At 36.5% G+C, this 19421-nt stretch overlaps 1 protein-coding gene and 1 pseudogene across 4 annotated transcripts in view; both read right to left on the reverse strand.

The window, feature by feature from the left end:
• Positions 1–19421, reverse strand: part of MAP2K5 (mitogen-activated protein kinase kinase 5) — a 268685-nt gene that overhangs the window by 210600 nt on the left and 38664 nt on the right. For all 3 annotated transcript variants that reach the window (XM_081113392.1, XM_081113393.1, XM_081113391.1), the window contains exons 4-7: positions 18227–18296; positions 14071–14111; positions 13027–13094; positions 5249–5297 (exon numbers count right to left, since the gene is read on the reverse strand). In XM_081113392.1, coding sequence (XP_080969518.1) covers positions 5249–5297; positions 13027–13094; positions 14071–14111; positions 18227–18296 — 228 coding nt within the window. The remainder of the gene's footprint in view (positions 1–5248; positions 5298–13026; positions 13095–14070; positions 14112–18226; positions 18297–19421) is intronic.
• Positions 16197–16584, reverse strand: LOC308527245 (large ribosomal subunit protein eL34-like; annotated as a pseudogene). The gene has a single exon. The product of its transcript is annotated as a large ribosomal subunit protein eL34-like (transcript).

Genomic DNA, 19421 nt, shown 5'->3' on the forward strand with positions numbered 1-19421 from the left:
CCTGCGTGAAAGATGTGGCATGAAGAAAAAAGCCTCATTATTCTGGACCAAATGATAAATTTTAAGGCAGCATTTAAAAAAGGAGCACATAAAGTAACTTGAGATGCTACACTAGCAGCGCTGCTATTGGGTTTACTTTGACGGATGGGTATAAAGGATACATATGTAAATAGCAGTACTATTGGTGGGTACAAATTGGCTAATTCCTTTAAAGTATTTCTCTATGTAGTTGAAACATGACTCTAACAACTAATTTGTACCATTAACTTCCCTAACAAGCTGCACCCTCATCATGGCTTGAAGTAAATTTCACTCAAGTTCACAAATTCTGAATTAGTGGCACTGAGATTTAAGAGTAAGTAGGCTGGTGCTATGGAGTATACGGGAGCCGGGCTCTGGTGAGGTGCATACTGTGGTCATCTCCCCTTCGCCTCCATCACTCCATCAGGGCCTTTCTGGTAAAAGGACCAGGAGTTTCCTTTCAGAAAAATACCCAAACCAAGACACATTGATATTCTAGTAAGATACTAGGATAGACCTAGGACTTTGGAGGGAGTTTGATTTTGTGGTATTTTGTTGGAGGAAGAGAAAGCAAAGGAGTAAGTATGGCATGTCGACATGCTGAGCAGCTTCAACCATTATGATCCCAAACTCATAGTCTTTTTACCCATTAAGTTGAAAAGAGAAAGGGAGCAGCCACCCATCCAGCATCCCCAGCACTCCAACCTAAGCAGGAGTGGTAGGCATCCAGAACAGTCAGAAGATAGAGAATATCGTATGGTGTGTGTACGTGTGCGCGCTACATAAGCAAATTCAAGGATAGGAGTCTGGAATCCCTCGGATAATGAGGTAGATTGCAAATACCACATAAATATAAAAATGGTTTTGAACAAGTTCTAGGAACAGTACCACGTAAAAAGACAGTATCCATAAAAAATGGGGAAAGTGTTTCTATGATGTTTTAAAGTTTTATAGACCGTTGCCTGACCTATGAACTCACTGATAGATTTTATATTTTAAAATATTAGATTCTTTTTCTTTTTGCTTATTTGAATTTTCTAATTTTGTATGTCATACAAATATTATGATGTAAAAAAAGTTTCACAAAGGAAAACTATCAGAGCTGACCTCATAAATTGATTATAAAATTTTTAGAATTTCATAGCTCTGATCAAAATGTATTACTTTAATTGACCTCAATTATGGAAAACCATTAAAGGGATCAACAAACAGTTAACACTTCTGCCCTTTTACTTTAAATAAGTCTACTAATCCAACTTTTCAAAATGAAGCACAGGAAGAGTGCTCATTATGATGCAAAAGTGGGGTTTAAAAGCCACAGAGTACATTTAAATAATACAGTAGTTAGGATCAGATCTCATAACCATAAAATTGTATAGCATTTTAAGCATTTAGCCCAGTTCACATAGGTCATATGTGAATTCACATAACTAGTCAGCAACCAGTCAAGGCTAGAACTGTCTTTCATGTGCTCCAACAGAGGCTCGATCTTAGCAGTTGGTCTGTGTAAGTATGGATGGACAGCCTCGCCATCCATGGTCACTGCCCAGAGGAAGGAAAACAACTCGAGGCCACTCACAAGTTAAAAGCAATTTCATTAGTTATGGTATTTGTTTTTAAGAAGAAAACTTTAAAAAATTACACAGCATTTTACATAGAAGAGGTAAAGTAAAACTTTTATTCAACAAAGATACCAAATTAAAATTTAAATATAACTCAGTTTCCTTGTTTTGACTTAAAAAAAAGGCAAATAAAAGGCAGAATAACAGAAGTGAGGGTGGAGAAAGAAAAAGCAATGAGAGTTATGATTACTTGTCAGCTGCAGAAATGGCAAATAACCTGGGAGAAATGACTGGCACTGGGCTCTGCTCCTGCTGAAAGAGAGGCAGGTGCTGTCTGTGAAAGAAATGTAGGCACACACCCAGGGCAGAAAGGGTGTGGTGTGTGGGTAGAGGAGGGTGTCATGTAGTCTGGACTTATATACACAGTCTCATTTATGTTTCAGTCTTCATATGGGATCTAAGATGAACTGTAAGAATCTAAGAGTTTTATATACTGCTGAAAATTAGAATTTTAAAACTAATTTTACAGTACAATATCTATTTTTCTTCCTCCTCCTTTTGTTTTTTTAAAACAAAAAAGTTTTTCTAAAGGCATTTGAAGTTCTCAAAATACCAGCCAAACATGCAGCAGGATCAGAATTAGTTCTAGATCTGTGACTTCACAGTACATTTATGCTTGATTTATTGGGAATAACAAAATACTGTCACAAAATCTCCTACAAAATCTAAAAATTAAAAAGAGGAAAAACAACTTTAGAAATGCAAAGGTCAAAGTTACACATACTTGGAGTAACTGTGCACTTTTTAAATCCTTTAAATTGACCCACTGGGCCTTTTTTTTTTTCCAGTTTCAAATCAAGAGCCAATGTTAAATAGAAGATAGCACACTAAAACTGAAGTGGGAAAAAACACATCCAGAAAACACATATTTGGTACTGATTTATAGTTCTAAATAAAACATGCCAAAAATACCTTAAGGAATCCTCTACTTAAACAATAACAGAAAAATGGTATCTCTATTCCAATGACTAAATGTTAAACTTTTTAAAAAGTTCTTGATTTAATATAAAATTAATGAAATTAATGGGAAAAATGAAATGGAATTCAATTATGAATCAGCAAAGAAAATATTCTTTGTTTATTGTCTGCGTTAAGAAGAATCAGTATCTATCGCTTATAAATCATTAAAATAAAAATGCTCAATTAATCCTTATTTTATATGTAAAGGTCTGACAGAAACTAGTCCTATCACTAGACCTTTGCTTCACAAATCGAAGCAATAATGGTTTCAGAAGCAGTCACACTCTATGAGCAGACAATTGGAGAGATTTAGTAAATCCCACTTTATAGAGCAGAGACTAATCGGAAAATACAAGCCAGTCAAATGTTTCTTATGAACTGTTGACACTATATCAATGCTGAATCAATTGGTGGCATTTACTCTGAGTGACAGAAAAGAAATAAATATTTATATCACATAACCTATATCAATGAACCCAGGCAGAAAGCTATTTCTAACCTGTCAATATTTGATTATCTTGAAGAATCATGTCCCTTTCTTTTAATGATTAATATGAATTCCTTATTAAATCTAAGTGGAGGCTAGTGGAAAGGCAAATCATTATTAATGCTTGAGAGCATAAACCACTAAAATAAAAAACTATGCTCAAGTGTTAAAGTATCGTTAAATGTGACTTACATCTTCCATATCAAGGGGTGTCAGTGTTCAGCCCAGAAATTTATTGACGTCCACAACTGTGCACATTACCCCGCTGCAATGCAATCTCACTCACTCTTTAGTTACCCTATAGCATCAAGGAATTGAGGAATTGATAAAAGGAGGAGGAATTTTTGAAGACTTCCAATTGTGTTTGTTTTTGTGAATGAAAGTAAATATAAAGAAGGCTTATCCTTAAGAGAAAGAAAACACCATACTGTTTAATGTGGGGTTATCACATTCCCAAGGGAAAGCAATACAATCTTTTAAGTGTCAAAAATCACTGTCGTAACAATCTCCCACTGAAGGGAACCTCATAACCAAGACCACTAAGATATTTATAGCACTAGGTTTGTTGTCAAAACACAAGCAACATTTCTGGATGTTTATTTTTTGCAGTGGAAATAAACTGTTTTTCATTTCTGAAAGGGGAATCTATGACAGGTTATTTTCCATTGCCTGGGTTGAACAAATGTAGTTAAAGCTTCTTAATTTATGTCAATTTTGAAATATATTTTCCAGCTGAAGAACACAAGTGACTCATACATAAATTACAATTAGTAACAAGATGTTGAAGATACATAAACATCCTAGGAAAAAAACCAAAATAAATATCCTAGGCTGTGCTTTTAGTCCAGTTTGTTTCATACTGACTCTGAACACACACAGGGCACCAGAAGGACACACATGTGAACCTCAATCTAACCCAATCTCTGACTGCTTAAAGTTAAAAATATTAGATAAATATGATCTAAAATTCATAAAGATTACACCTACAACACGAGATTCATCTTCGCTGTATATACAATGTGTACGGACTAGAACCCACACAAACCAGATCAGCTTACTTTTTCCAACTGTATTCACGGGATTGTGCACTAAATAAGGCAGGCTTGCAGGAGCACCACCATACAGTCACTGTTTTAAGGCACACCCATCTATTAGGCCATAAAGTTACAGGTGATATTAAAGGACAAGCATGAGGACCCAGCTTTGTCTTCTTGACATGCTCCACTACAAGTACTTGATTCATGAAATGCCAATGAGGCTTGGAGAGGTCAGTGTGTGAAGGCACTGAATAAGCATCTGAGATAATTAAGATTTCAGCCTTCGAAACATGGACGGGAAGTGAACAGCAGTTAAGAAAATCAATAAGAGTCTTTTATTTGCAGTGACACAGATGTCTCAGTCAATAGAGCCTAATAGGCAGGCTTAATCGCAATGGACAGGCGCCTGCCTCCAAGGCTATCAAAGGGCTTCCTCTATAACAAACATTAAAACACATTTATGTTGCTATTGAAGAATCGAGGACCCTGTAGGTAGCTTAATTTACCAATGTATGTTTAAAAGCACTATACTATTTCAGATGTGTCCATTTACTTGAATCAAAATTAGTGAGAAATAAGTGGCCTGCAGGCCCGTTTGTCCCTCACTGGGTAGGTTAGGTCACGCAGCTTTAAGATGGCCAGTCAACTAGGCAAACCAGAGCTCCTAAAGCCTCGGAATTTTAAATGCCAAAGATCTGCTGTTATTCTATTTCCCTGAAAAACCAGTGTTAGTTTCAGGACAAAAGAAGTGTGCTATGGTGAGAAAGTAACAGTTCGGTTTATTTTTTCTCCCCAAAGATAATGAAAGAAACAGTCACCTCAGGATACAGGACCATTTCGACAACCCATGGGTTGACACACTTGTTCAGAACTGATTAACTTTTTTTAAACTGAGAAGGCAGCAGGGTGTGTGCATGGTACTTCAATCTGCCGGGAGTGAAACCCATTAGCACAGTTTGAAAAACGTGCTGCAAATTGTTCTGCCAATCAAATTAAGCCATGTAATTCATTTATGATAAGAAGACATTCATGGATTCTTTATCTGTTTGTTAAGTTTATGGATACAAAAACTAGACAGTAATAAGTTACTACTATCTGAAAATATTAACGATGACACCTACCTGGCCATTAGCTAGTATTTTTTTCAGTTCAGCAGAAGACTTCTTTAAGCTGGAAAGGGAAAACATAATTTTTAATGGCAAGATCATTGACACCTTTGAACACCATTGAAAATTCCAGAGTAAAAACATATATACAGAGACTATACTCTTTACATCCTTCTCCTTGTATAATATTTTTTCAAAAGTAACTGGCCAAATGGCAAAACTATTAATAAAGTGACTGCAACCCTATTAGTAATTTAAAGTAATAAAGAGGCCTACAGTCAAAAATGAAGATAGAATATTGTAGACAACTTCCGTGACTTTTTTTGGCTTAGTTCTGCTGCCTTTGGGTAGCCTTTCAGTGGCTATTTTATGTGGACTCTTTATCTGCTAAATACAAAGTACTTAATGACGTACTCTTAGCATGTTCACATCAAACAAAGGTTACAGAACTTCAAAAGATAAGATGATCTAAATCCTGATCTTTTATTATCATTAGAGTTAAAATTCACTTCCTGGGAAGCAAATGTGTAGTGGAAATAAATCCTGGTACTCACTAGCTGTGTGTTCTGGGACAGGTTACGTATTTATTCTCTCTGAACCTCAACTTCCACAGTAACTCTTCTCCCTGTGTTAGTCATCTGTGTAGATAGATGTCATTTAACCTACCACACCTCCCCCAAAACTGAAAGATCCCTGAGAACACAGACCACATCTTACTCACCTATCTATGTATTCCATTCCCTCACACCCTTGAACCTAGCCCAGTGACTTGGCATGTGTTTGATAAATAGTGATAATTATTCTGGCTATTATTATATGTCGGACACACACACTCACTATTCTAAGTAATAATCAGTCTTCTTTCTAAATACTTCTTAAACTTTTGCTATGGTCAAATGAAGACTATGAAGCTTTAGTCCCTACTTTTCCCCGATTTTATAAAGCCTGACTTCAACCAGGGGTTTTAAACTTTAACAATATCCTCCCAAATCTAAGAATTCATGCACTAAAGCAGCAGTTAAGAATTTTGTAGAATGGAACCAAAGCTGAAATATATATAAAAAAATAAGTAACTGCCTAAAATCAGTCCAGTTAAAAAAAATTTAAAAATACCAACTACCATTTACTAAGTGATGGCCACACACCAGGCACTGTGCTAAATGCTATTACTTATAATCCTGATTTAATCCTTGCAATAACTATACCCTTGTGCATTAGTTTAGGAAAACTGGGGTATAGTTACTCCTAATTTATATTTAAAAAATTAAAGTATAGACCTTGCTCAAAGTCAGTCTCTCTTAACACATACTCATACCTTTTTCCCCCTGAAAAACATCTAGATCATTCTATTCCCATAGATGACGCCCAATTTAATAGCTACAATTTTTGTAAAAACAGAAATAACAAAAGAATGCTCAGGCAATGTTTCTCCACAGATATTCCATCTTATTACACAACTTGAAGTAATAACATTTTGATTCACTGCATTTACAAAATACCTTTCATCTAAGAAATAAAACGTGATCCTTTAATACAACATCAATCTTCTAACACCAGAGGTAGATAGAAAGTCTAATCATTCTAATCTTATAGAAGGCAAAAACCAAGATGTTTGGGAAAGGCTTTGCCTTGGCAGTGGGACTTGAATTCTGTAATTATGGCCTAGGAACACCATGTGGATTACTAAACTCAATTTAACAAACAGCCACTCATCTAAGGCAAAGACGGATTAATGCCTTGAGAGTAACAGAGGAAAAAGCTGATTTCATTCATTATGCCAATATCTGGCTATCAGCTTTGTCTGGTAAAAAAATTATATCTATGTATTCTGAAATTTTCTTTGTGGCCCAGTTTATTCGATATTGTATTTATCTGTATGGTCACAGTGACTTTTAAAAATCACTTTTAAAGTCTTTTTAAAATTTAAATGTGATACAATTATAACCTAGTTATGACACTTTAAGAGGGACACTAAGGCATCCAAAGAAGAGTAAAAGGGTGAGAGGACTAGAAATAATGTCATAAAACCTGAATAAGCCTGGCCAGTGTGGCTCAGTGGTTGAGCACTGATCCATGACCAAGAAGTCACTGGTTAGATTCCGGGTCAGGGCACATCCCCAGTAGGGGGCGTGCAGGAGGCAGCCGATAGATATTTCTTTCTCATCCATGCTTCTATTTCTTTCCCTCTCCCTTCCTCTCTCTCTCTCTGAGAAATCAGTTAAAAAAAAAAAAAGGCTTTAAAGAAAAGCTGAATGAGTTGGGAGAATTTAATTCAAAGAAAAGACTTAAAGGGAATCTAAATTAGTTCGTTCATTCATTCATTCATTCATTCAAGCATTACTTACTATCTCCTATATTCCAAGAATTATGCCAGGAATTGGGAATTCAACAATGAGTAAGTTATGGTCACTGTCCTCAAAGAGTACAGAAGTTACATGGGACAGAGGTGATTATAATACAACGTGCTAACTCCTATAGTAAGGCAAGCACAGGGGGATTATGGGAATTCATAGAAGGGGTACCTGGTATAGACCAGGAAATGGGTAATAATCAGGGATGGTTTTTAGAAGATAACAGGTGAAGAAGGGGATTAAAAGAGGAGCAATGCAGAAAAGAGGCAGCAGATGTGAAAACCCCCAGTAGTGAGAGGAAACGTGATTCATTAAGGACACCACGCATTTACCAGCAGACCTGGAATGTCGGGTAAGAAGGGGCAAAGTGGCCGCCCCGGGGCCAGAAAGGGCAGAGGACCCACATGTTAAAGGCCACTGCTCACCTGCTGTGAGGGTACCCTTCTCCTTGAAGACTGTGAGAAGCAGTAAAAAGGAAGACAGGCTTAGAACTCACATCAGCAAGACAATTCTGACCACAGTGTGCAGGAGGGACTTCAACGGGGCAAGACTGGAGGGAGGAAACTACTGGGAGGCTGTAGCAATCTAGACCCTGAACAACCTTTATAGCAACAGGGGTGCTGGCAAGTAGACAAGACTCCAGAATGATTTAGAGGTAGGGAATGACTGCATGTGGGGCTGAGGAAACCCCAGAAGGCTGTGCAGGGTGACTGGCAGGTCATCTGGGGTAAGCAGCTGGGTAGATATGGGAGAATTCACTAAGATCGGAAATCTCAGAGAAGTATGTTTAGAGGGAAGACGACTGGCAAAGTTATCACCTAGAAGAGAGAACAGCCCTGTTCAATGGCTAAACCAAATCTTTGAGTGGGTAGTAAAGGGAGACAAATCTCAGTTCATGAAAAAGAGTGTTCTGAGATTCAGCTACATGAAAACGGAAGAGGCTGCCTTGGCGAATAAAGAGCATTCCTGCCACAGAGATGTTCAGGAAGAGTCTGGATGATCACCTGGCAAGCTGAAGCATCTAAGGAGAACAGACTTAGATTGGGGCTTCCCCTCTCATTCTCCACACCACAGGCAGAGTCTTTCATAAACACAGAGCTGGGCAAGGCACTCTCCTACTGAAAGTCGTTTATATATTGAGAGGAAAATGCAAACACATGACCTTGCATGACCTGGCTCCTGTCTATCTCCTTTCCTCCCGTCACCGCTATTGCTCTTCTCCTGTCTCTCCATACCTCCTCTCAACTCACCACCCCACCCTGTGCACAGCCCACTGGCCTACTTACAAATATGCTGAGTTCCTTTTCACCCCGGGCCTTCGCGTGTGCTCTCCCCTCCCTCTGCAGTGCCCTTTCTCTGGCTCTTGATGTAGCTAGTCGTACTCTTCCTTCTGGGAAATGTCACTCTTCCTCAGAGAGTCTTCCCCGAGCATGCAGTCTAAATCTAAACATATTCCTGCCTACTCTGCTCTCTCTTCAAAACTTGTGTCCAAACTAATTATAAAGTATAGTTATGTGTATTTTTGGATGGGGGGGGCGGGGTACGAGGGGGTCTGTGTGCTTACAAGATAGCAAGTTCCAAAGGACAAGGACCATATTGTATTCCTAATGCATAGGACAGCACCTAATGAATTGAAGACACTCAATAAAATTGTTGATTAATTATCAACATGAGGCACAGAACAAGGCCATGCCAGGGTGGCATATTAAAATCACCTGCAGGACTTGTTCAAGTTGCATTCCTCCCATAATAGAAATCACTACTGGAGCAAACTGTTACGATTTGGAAGGCGGTCATACCCTAAGGCGGTGGTCGGCAAACTCATTAGTCAACAGAGCCAAATAGCAACAGCACAACGATTGAAATTTCTTTTGAGAGCCAAATTTTTTAGACTTAAACTATATAGGTAGGTACAATGTTATTAACTTAATTAGGGTACTCCTAAGGCTTAGGAAGAGCCACGCTCAAGGGGCCAAAGAGCCGCATGTGGCTCGCGAGCCACAGTTTGCCGACCACAGCCCTTAGGGAAGATGCTGCAACCAAAGGCTGAGAACCAGTAGATCAGACACTCTTTGTCCAACCCAAAGATTTTATAATACTCTGAGTATAAATGATACTTTTTAAAAAACCAAGCTAATTCACTCATGTTAAAACCAAACCTGAGAGAACTGAAAATTTATTCTGCTTCTTCTCTGTTTTGCCATCTTTTTCAACTCTATCCTCTTCTTATAAAATGATAAAATTTGACCTAAAACACCAGGGAAAGTCTTGGTTTTTTTTCAAGGCTCATGGTCAGTCTGTGTAAATATCTTCTCTGCAAGTAGTGGTAGTAATTAAATGCCCTGACCTCTATGAGTTGAGTGTAATGAGTGGCCCTCAGTCCCCATGCCTCCACTTGGTTGGACCATGGTTCACATGCCCAACAAGTAGGAAGAGAGAAGCTACAAAGCATTCCCTGGCAAGGTCAAGCCCCTGGATAAGAATTAAAAAATCTACCCCATGATCACAAGACAGATGACTCACTGGTGAATAACCAGACTGTATTTTAAGACAGAATGAATTGCTTAAGAAGGAACCATACTTTAAGAGTAGTATGTTTGTAGAAGAAAAGTTGGTGGGTAGATATAATGACACTACAATCAAGGAAGTGATTTTGGGGAGGGGACAGGAGTAAAGATAGAGTCAGAGCAGAGACTTTAAATTACCTACAGTAAAGTCCCCTGGCAAAAACAAAAACAAAAACCAAGACTCAGGGTTAAGAGGGGAAGGAGAGGTATGGAAGGGAAAGTAGAAGCCTAAGCTACATCTCAGCTGATAAAGGGCTGTGCAAATACTGGCTACAGCCTTAAACCCAGAAAAATCTGGCATAGAATGAAAGGGGTTTTTTTGGTTTCATGTTGGTTTGTCAGTCACTGATGTGAATATATACACACAGAGCAATCACCTTCTCTGGGTCATCTTCAAATACAGGCATATCTCATTTTATTGCACTTTGCCTTATTTACTTTGCAGGCACTATGTTTTTTATAGAGTGAAGGTTTGCAGCAACCCTGCACCGAGCAAATCTATAGCGCCATTTTTCTAATAGCATTTACTCACTTTGTGTCCGAGTCACATTTTAGTAATTCTTGCAATATTTCAAACTTTTTAATTATTTGTTATGGTGATCTGTGATCAGTAATCTTTGATGTCACTATTGTCATTGTTTGGGGAGCCATAAACTGCATCTATATAATACAGCAAACTTAATAAATGTGTGTGCTCTGACTGCTCCACTGACTGGCCATTCCCTATGTGTGTGTCTCTCTCCTCCAGCCTCCCCATTCTCTTACATACAACAATATTGAAATCAGACAAATTAATAACTCTATAGTGGCCTCTGCGTGTTCAGGAGATAGCTTAGAGGAGAAGTCAATGAAAACTTCAAAGCTTCAAAGGACAGGCTGACTCTCTTGTTAGGAAATAATATAGCTGGTGAGTAAGTTGAAGCCAGTGCTCATTTACCATTCTGAAAATCCTAGGGCCCTTAAGAATTATGCTAAATCTACTCTGCCTGTACTCCATAAATGGACCATCAAAGCCTGGATAACAGCATGTCTGTTTACAACATGGTTTACTGAATATTTTAAGCCTACTAAAATTGAAACCTACTGTGCAAAAAAAAAAAATCTTTCCCTATATTACTGCTCACTGACAATGTGCCCTATCACCCAAGAGCTCTGATAAAGATGTACAACAAGATTAATGTTGTATTCATGCCTGCTAACACAACAGCCATTCTGCAGCCCATGGACCAAAGAATAATCATGACTTTTAACTCTTATTCAAGAAATAAATTTTGTAAGGCTGCCATAGACAGTGATTCCTCTGATGGATCTGGACAAAGTACATTGAAAACCTTCTGGAAATAGTTCACCATTCTCGATGCCATTAAGAACATTCATGATACATGGGAAGAGGTCAAATAATAAGAGTTTAGAAGTAGTTGAATCCAATCTTCATGGGTGACTTTTAGGGGTTCAAGACTTCACTGGGGGAAGTAACTGCAGATGTACTGGAAATAGCAAGAGAACTAGAATTTAAAGTGGAGCCTAAAGATGTGAATGAATTGCTGCAATTTCATGAGGAGTTGTTCCTTATGGATGTGGTTTTTTGAGATGGAATCTACTCCTGGTAAAGATGATGTGAAGATTGTTGAAATAACAAAAGAGGTTTAGAATATTACATAATGTTAGTTGATAAAACAGCTGGCAGAATTTGAGAGAACTGACTCCAATTTTGAAAGAAGTTCTACTGTCGGTAAAATACTATCAAACAGTGTCACATGCTACAGAGAAATCATTTGTGAGAGGAAGAGTCAGTTGATGTGGCAAAATTCACTGCTGCCTTATTTTAAGAAGTTGCCACAGCCACCCCAACCTTCAGCAACCATCACTCTGATCAGTCAGAAGCTGTTAGCATCAAGGTAAGAACCACCACCAGCAAAAAGATTAGGACTTGCTGCAGGCTCAGATGATGTTACCTCTTTGTAGCAATAAAGTATTTTTTAATTAAGGTACATATATTTTTTAGCTATAATGCTACTATACACTTAATAGACTAGTATAGTGTAAACATAACTTTTATATGCACCAGGAAACCAAAATACTCGTGTGAGTTGGTTCATTGTATTATTTCCTTTATTGTGGTGGTCTAGAATGGAACCCACAATATCTCTGATGTATGCATGTACAACAATATGTTTACTAGCCAAATAACTGAATGTACTAGTATAGCAAAGATGACCTAAAATTCTATCAACTTAAGCAGGTTACTCTTTCTACTTGAGCACCGTGACAGTCTGGAAGTTCTCAAGCCTGTCAGAAAAATACTTTGAAAGGCTCAAGTCTCTAGTATCCATCACAGTGTGGGGCAATGTTAGCATGAGTTGATGAAAATTACCTTCCTTCCAAAATAGCTTCAATCTCCTGTGCAACCAAAGATACAAAAATGAGCAACGTGGCTGGTCAAATTAAATTTTACCACTTTACTCTTTCCTTGTCTCTTTCTGGTTAAGATGTTAATAGATAATGATACTGCTAAAAGATGGATAAGCAAGGGGAAAAAAAAGCATTAATTTATAAACCAGATCATCAAGGCATGAAATAGTCAAAGGCACTGAATTTTCTGTATAATTTGATAATTGAAGGAAAACCATTCCATAGACCAAAATTAACAGTTTAACATGTTGAATTTCATCTTTCCCTATGAGGTCCTTTCTCTTTGGTCGATATGTGACTAGCTAGGGTAACCTAACTGGTCATATTTCTTTGATAAGACAAAAAAAAAAATACAGATTTTTTTGGTTTTGTAGAAAAGAGATGATATCCCATGCACCTTTTCCCCACTCCCAACTTTGTAGATAATCATGCTTGTGGACATGCTTTACTCGCTTGCTCTCACCTATTGCTTGGAAGTGCATCTGAGACTGCTGGGCTGCTGTGTTGAGAGGGTCCAGCCCGGGTATTCACCTACAAGTAAAGAAAGAATCTTGATCAGTTTTACGTTCTGAGGATACAGTTCTAATTAACCTATAATTTGCCACAAATTTATCATTTCACTATGAAGGTTAATTAGTTTGATGCTAGACAGACCCATGGTTGGAGTCTATTTAGTATATAGGTTACAGAACTATACAAACTGTATATTACATAATATTCTATTACTGTCACTATTCAAATACTCAAACAGTGCTGAGAAAAAGAAGAGACAAATAGGAAATATTTTTCTATTTATTGTCTAGAATTGAATTTAATTCTATAGCAAAAATTTCACTTACCATTTTGTTCTGTTTCATATACAAAAACTCAAGACCCATGTGTTCAAAAAAGTACATTAAAAATACATCAGGGGTTAGTGGTGAACCTCAAGCTGTCATATTCCTCCAGCTCTAAAACTAAGCAGAACACTGTAGAATGTTCCATATTCATACAAAAAATGAAGTCCAAGTAATGAATTATAAAATGTTTGAACCTAAAAGCTAGATTTTCCTTCAAATGTAAAGCCTTAAAAAAGAAATCCAGAATTTGAAATGTACAGAACAATGAAAAGACATTAAATAGATATATGTTTCTAGCATAAATATGTCAAAAGAAGAGGGGGTGGGCACTATGCTTATGTGCTTTATTAATCACTGAAATGAAGTCTATATTTTCACTCAAATAAATCTTTGTGGAAACCAGTACCCAGGCTCATTCTGAAGAAACAGACCAACAAAACAATTCCAAATAATAAAATATATAGCAATAAAACCCCTGTATCCAAATATATACACATATTAAGCAAATACTACAGATGAATCCCCCTCCACCTCCCATTTTAAAAAAGGAAAAAAAAAGATTGCTTGTCAGAGCTTGAGAAAGTGCAGTTTTATTTGACATTTCAATAAGTGGAACACAGCATTACAAATCCATCTAACTTTACTGAAACAATTATTGAAATTCGTACCTTCAGGCCATGTATGTTCCGTTCCCCAGGAGGCTTGCAGGCTGAAACAGTAATTGACTAAATTGTAGAACACATCAGGGCCATTTACAAATTTGCTCAAAATGAATCGTTTAAAAAGAAATGAGGGTGACACCAAAATTAGCAGAGAGAAATGATTGAAAAGTGGCTCCCAAGACCCAAAGTGGGAATTATGAACCAGGGTTTTTAACTTGCAGGAGTGAGCATTTATAAATGCAAAGCGCTTTCTGACACCACCTTATATAAATTCCAATTTCTGCTTAAAACATATAAAAATCAAGTTAACTGAGCTAAAATGATTATATTCCTTTCATAATTCAAATTACTGCAATCTTTCCTCACTCTACTACATTGTATGTCTGCTATCACTTAAACTGCTTTGAAAATAGCTAGGTTTTTCGAGGGGTGGGAATGGAGGGGGGGTAGACGGAAGACAGAGGAGTAGAAGGGTCTTTTAAAGCCAAAATGATTGTTAGAGATTCAAAGATGGAATGTTCAAGTCTGCACAGCAATAAGCAATCAAATTTATTAAAATACAGAGATATCACTAATTTTACTATATTTCTTGCAAATCTTGACATATGCTAATATTTAAGTCTAAAGATGAAGCTGTGCCAAGAAAAATAATATTAATTTCCTGACACCATACTGAGTTAGAGGTTAGTGTTTTTCCAATTCAGCAAATGCTTCTTCATCAATTGTTAAAAATAGAAAAGCTTCCTGCCCATGCTATAGGCTGCTTTCATCTGAAAACTCCAGTGCCCTACATATTATGTTAAGGGGCTGTCAATTTTGATAGATTGTTTGGGGAAGGATGAGTTTGATTTTTTTTCTCCTTTCTCAGATATACATGTATTTTTCCTTTTTCTGACAACAAGAAATACAGCTGTTTAATAATAATAATATGAGTAATAATTACAAAGCACATCAGTAGCTTTAAATTTATATACTTCCAAGTATATTCAAGTTTATTGTTATTTTCCTAGAAAATATATCTAAACCTTAATAAAGAATTTTTATTTGTTTTTCCAAAATACATTAAAAGTAAAACTCCAAATCTTCTTTCCATAAAATGGAAATTAAAATTTTGAACAAAACAACAGTCACATAGATTTGACGCTTGGTCCTTCAGGGATCATTAATACTTCCTAAGACAACATTTCAGAGTATTTCCACCAAAGTACTAGTGCATTCATAAGCTTTATTTAATAAGTGGCTAACTAAGCAAATAGAGACAGGCATCAACTCATCTCTTAACATCTACCTCATTCCTTCCTCAGTTTCAAACCTTTATGACTGAAAATCTGATAACCCATGAACACAGACAATAGTGTGGTAGGCCTGGGTGAGGGTTGGGGTTGGGTGGAGGGGACAATATGGGAAGACTAGTAAAAGGGACATACGTAATACTTTCAACAATGGAGATAAATTAAAAAACAAAACAAAACAAAAACCTAGTAACCCCATATTTCCTAAGTTGTAGGGTCAGAAGTTACTATAAAGCAAGTAAATTTTCATACTTATTAACATTGAACATATTTTTCTAACAACAGAGAGGACTTGTAGCCATGAGCTGGGAGTTACCATCCAAAGCAATTGTCCTACGTGGAATGAAGAGAACATCTGGTGCTAGAACAGAAACTTTATCTCCAGTCTTTCTCACTTATTCAGTCCAGAAATTCTTAACATGGGGCCTAACCACAGAATCTAAGGTCTGAGGGTCTCTAAACAACTACACAGACCCAGTTAATATATCCAATATGTCTATATACTAATTGTACAAGTTTGTTTAATCTCACTTATCTATATGTGATGTACATAAGCAAGCAAAAAGCAAGACTACAAAAAGTTAAAAAGAGTTGTACAATAGCATGCAAAAACAACCTACACAAACCCATGGGGGTAGAGTAACTAAATCTCATATTTTTAAAAATTTAAATTTGGCATGGAAGGACTTTATTTAATAATTTATTAGAGCCTAATCGGTTCTGTGTTCAGAATATTCCTCACTCTTCTCCACTCTCCTACAAACCCCTATAAACTTCCCCCATGCACGCCACTAATATTTTAACTTATATGCCTCTGCTTTCTTTTCTTTTTTTAGCCTTCTAATTACTTTTATTATTCAAAAAAGCTTCTTTAAAAAAAAATAGCTTTCTGACTCTGTGCTGTGCCTTCAGTACTTTCACAGCGCTTTACTGCTCCTCAGTGAAGAAAGCACGCCTGATCCTGTCACACACACATTTAGCACACATGGATCCACCACAGGCTCTGCTGACATGTTTCACCGTTTTAGACAACCTCATTAGAACTTTAGGTCTCACAGCACAAACTCCATGCAGTTGTCCTGGGCACATGCCACATGCAGATTTGGGGGCTTTCCCAACTTTCTTGGTATAAAGGTAAACAATTCTACTATTAGGAGTTCGAGGCAGTCTAGCTTGGTTAGAGGCTGTATTGTAGGACAGCCTCAATGTATGTCAAACGCTGGACCATTGTGCATGCCTGAAGTCACCGTCCCCGGGAGAGGAAAACTGCCCTTCTACTTTCAGCAAATTATATTAGAAACAAAATTCCTGTTCAAAGGGTACATTAACCACTTATAAGCTGTGTGATTTTAAAATTACTAAACCTCCCTGGACTTCAATATTCTTACCTATACAATGAAAGCAATAATACCTAATAGGCAAAACTGTTGGGAGAATTATAAATAATAACACAGCAACATTAGTACCGGAACAGAGCAGATGTCTGAAAATGGTTGTTATTATCATGGGAGGGGGCACAATGGTATACAGAGTAACACTGACAGGACTGCTCACAAAAGAAAAAATATTCCTTGTACAGAAACAATGTTGAAACTTGACGAAGTTTTCCAGTCACTAAAAATATTAAAAGGCAATCTGCATCCTTATTATTGGACTAATATACAAAAATGGCAAGTTTTTTTCTTTTAGTTTTTAGTCCTCAAGTACAATAGAATTAGATTAATTATAATTCTTGTTTCAGACACACCGTCAATGGCCCAATTTTATTTACTTAGCTCTTTAATAAGCTATTATTAATAATTTACTAAGTACTCCCAATCCCACCTCCTACATTATTGCCAGAAGAGCAGCCCTGCTCTTGAACCCAGCTCTGTGGGCTGGCCGAGTCACCTGCCTTTGGAGACTTCATCAGTGCAAATAAGAGTCTACTAGTTAATTGAGCCATTCAAACTTCAGAGTGTTATAGGTAATGAAAGTCTAGAATGTTTAATTGGAAAACTCATACCATGATTATTTGTACAGTATCAGTTAACGAAGGTAAGTTTAAGTTTTAATTATTTCAATTAAGTTATTTCTAGAAGAGTTACTTAGAGAATTTCCATATCTGTTCCATCAGTTAGAAAACATGGATTCCAAGTGGGACAATGTATAATGGGTAAAAGACTTAATGGTTTATATAATTAAACTGCTCTTTGTCTCCATTACTCAAATTTTGAGGGAACGTTTATATACATGTGAACAATCATATCTGATATAAGCTAGTAATGAGAAACCTAAAAGGGAAAAAAGCAAATTATTTGACCAAGTGATTCACCAAGACTTACCTTAATCAGCTTATATTTTTACAGACTTAACAATTTCCATTTATGAGAACTTTCCCTTATTTAGAAAAAGCTACCCTAAAAAACCCAGCTCCAAACATTCTACCAAAAATTCTCTCCTAAAGTCCTTGGTAAACCTTGGCATCTGTTCTAGCTGAAAGCTTTCTCCACAACAGCAGCCTGGACTATCATCATGAGTCACAATTTATAAATACCCAAAATTAAAGTAATTCATCTGCCTTGGTTTAGAAACCATGTGGACCCCCAAAGTATTCTTTAAGCGAATGTAAATATGTACTTCAAAAACAAAAAAACAATCTAGTTAGTTTAATTTACTCTAGTAAATTAGATATTTTATCTGCCATAACTATAATATAGCCTGCAATCCCCACAATAATGAATACTTCTTTTGTGGGTTCTGTTGTTTGTTTTTTTTCAAATTAAGAGCTAAACAACATGTTATATGCATTTAAACCTTTGGAAAACATAACTGTTGATGAAACAGTTTACTGAAATAATCATTGTTGATTAGAATTTGTTCAACATTACCTCTCGGAAATATCTGCAGAGGCTCTATTAACTGTCCATTTACTTGCTGTTCCATTACTGTGGAATAATACTGCAAAGAGATTATAGAAAGAGATTAGTCAGTAATGTATGAATACTGGAACAGGCACTTATGGGTTGCTTAATTCATAGTACTTTTGTAAATTGCTGGTGTATATATATAAGCCTCGGGAATACTTGGCCCCCATTTGCACATTAAAATGACTATAGTGAATATTCAGGATTCAAAGCCCAGTATAGTGTTATCCTCCACATTATCATTTATCTTTGAAAGCAAAACTGTTGATTAAGACTTCAGATTAGTATCTGATCTGTAGAAGTATTTTGAAAATGAAATGTATTAAAAATAACACAAGGCATTTTAGTGGAATGCTTTCTTATTCTTTTCCCCTGGATTTTGCAAAGCAAAATAAAGATGCCTCACATTCAGCTTGGACCTCTTTGCCAGTTAGTTAATCTAACATTATTCGTATTTGGGTATAAAATACACAGATCATGAAAAACTAAGTAATAGAGACTGTAGAACAAGCAAACAAGACATGACTGATCCAAAGATGATAGGACAATTTGATTAAAAGGTAGCCCAGTTTCATACAAACATACCTTTTATGCTTTAATCTTATAAACACTTTAGTATAGATCAAATTTCACTTTAAAATTCTGGGTACAGAAAAATAAAGTTTCAAGTAAAAAAGCTTTCACGCTCCTTCAAAAACAGATTCATTCAGTAGGTTATATTATAGTCTGATTCCCATTTTCCTTAATATGAGAGTCGATGAGCTTATGCCCATCTAACTTGGAAACCGCTTCTGTGCCCTCACTTCTGTAACACTTGACAAACCACAAAGTCATGTTCTTGGTGGCAAAATATCAACAGTGAAAACTTCTGATTTGGTGTTTTAAGGGGCTATTTTTATATTAAAAACATGTTATTTAACTACTACATTTTCAGGAAATTCTTCCTTGATCATTATGTGCTGACATTCTTAAGTTTCTTTTGAGAAGATAGAGGTTTTTGTCCTCTTATTGCTTTTATGTACATTAAATTATTATAAGATCAAGTTTTCTTGTTTCCCTTAGAAATAATGTAATTCTTTATTTCTACATCTTAAATTCTACATCATCTTGGAAATAAAAAAGTTAACAGTCTAAGGCTCTTTGCCCTAAAAACAAAGAG

This window comes from Myotis nattereri (assembly GCF_964212035.1).
Source record: "Myotis nattereri genome assembly, chromosome: 1".
NCBI classification, from domain to species: Eukaryota; Metazoa; Chordata; class Mammalia; order Chiroptera; family Vespertilionidae; genus Myotis; species Myotis nattereri.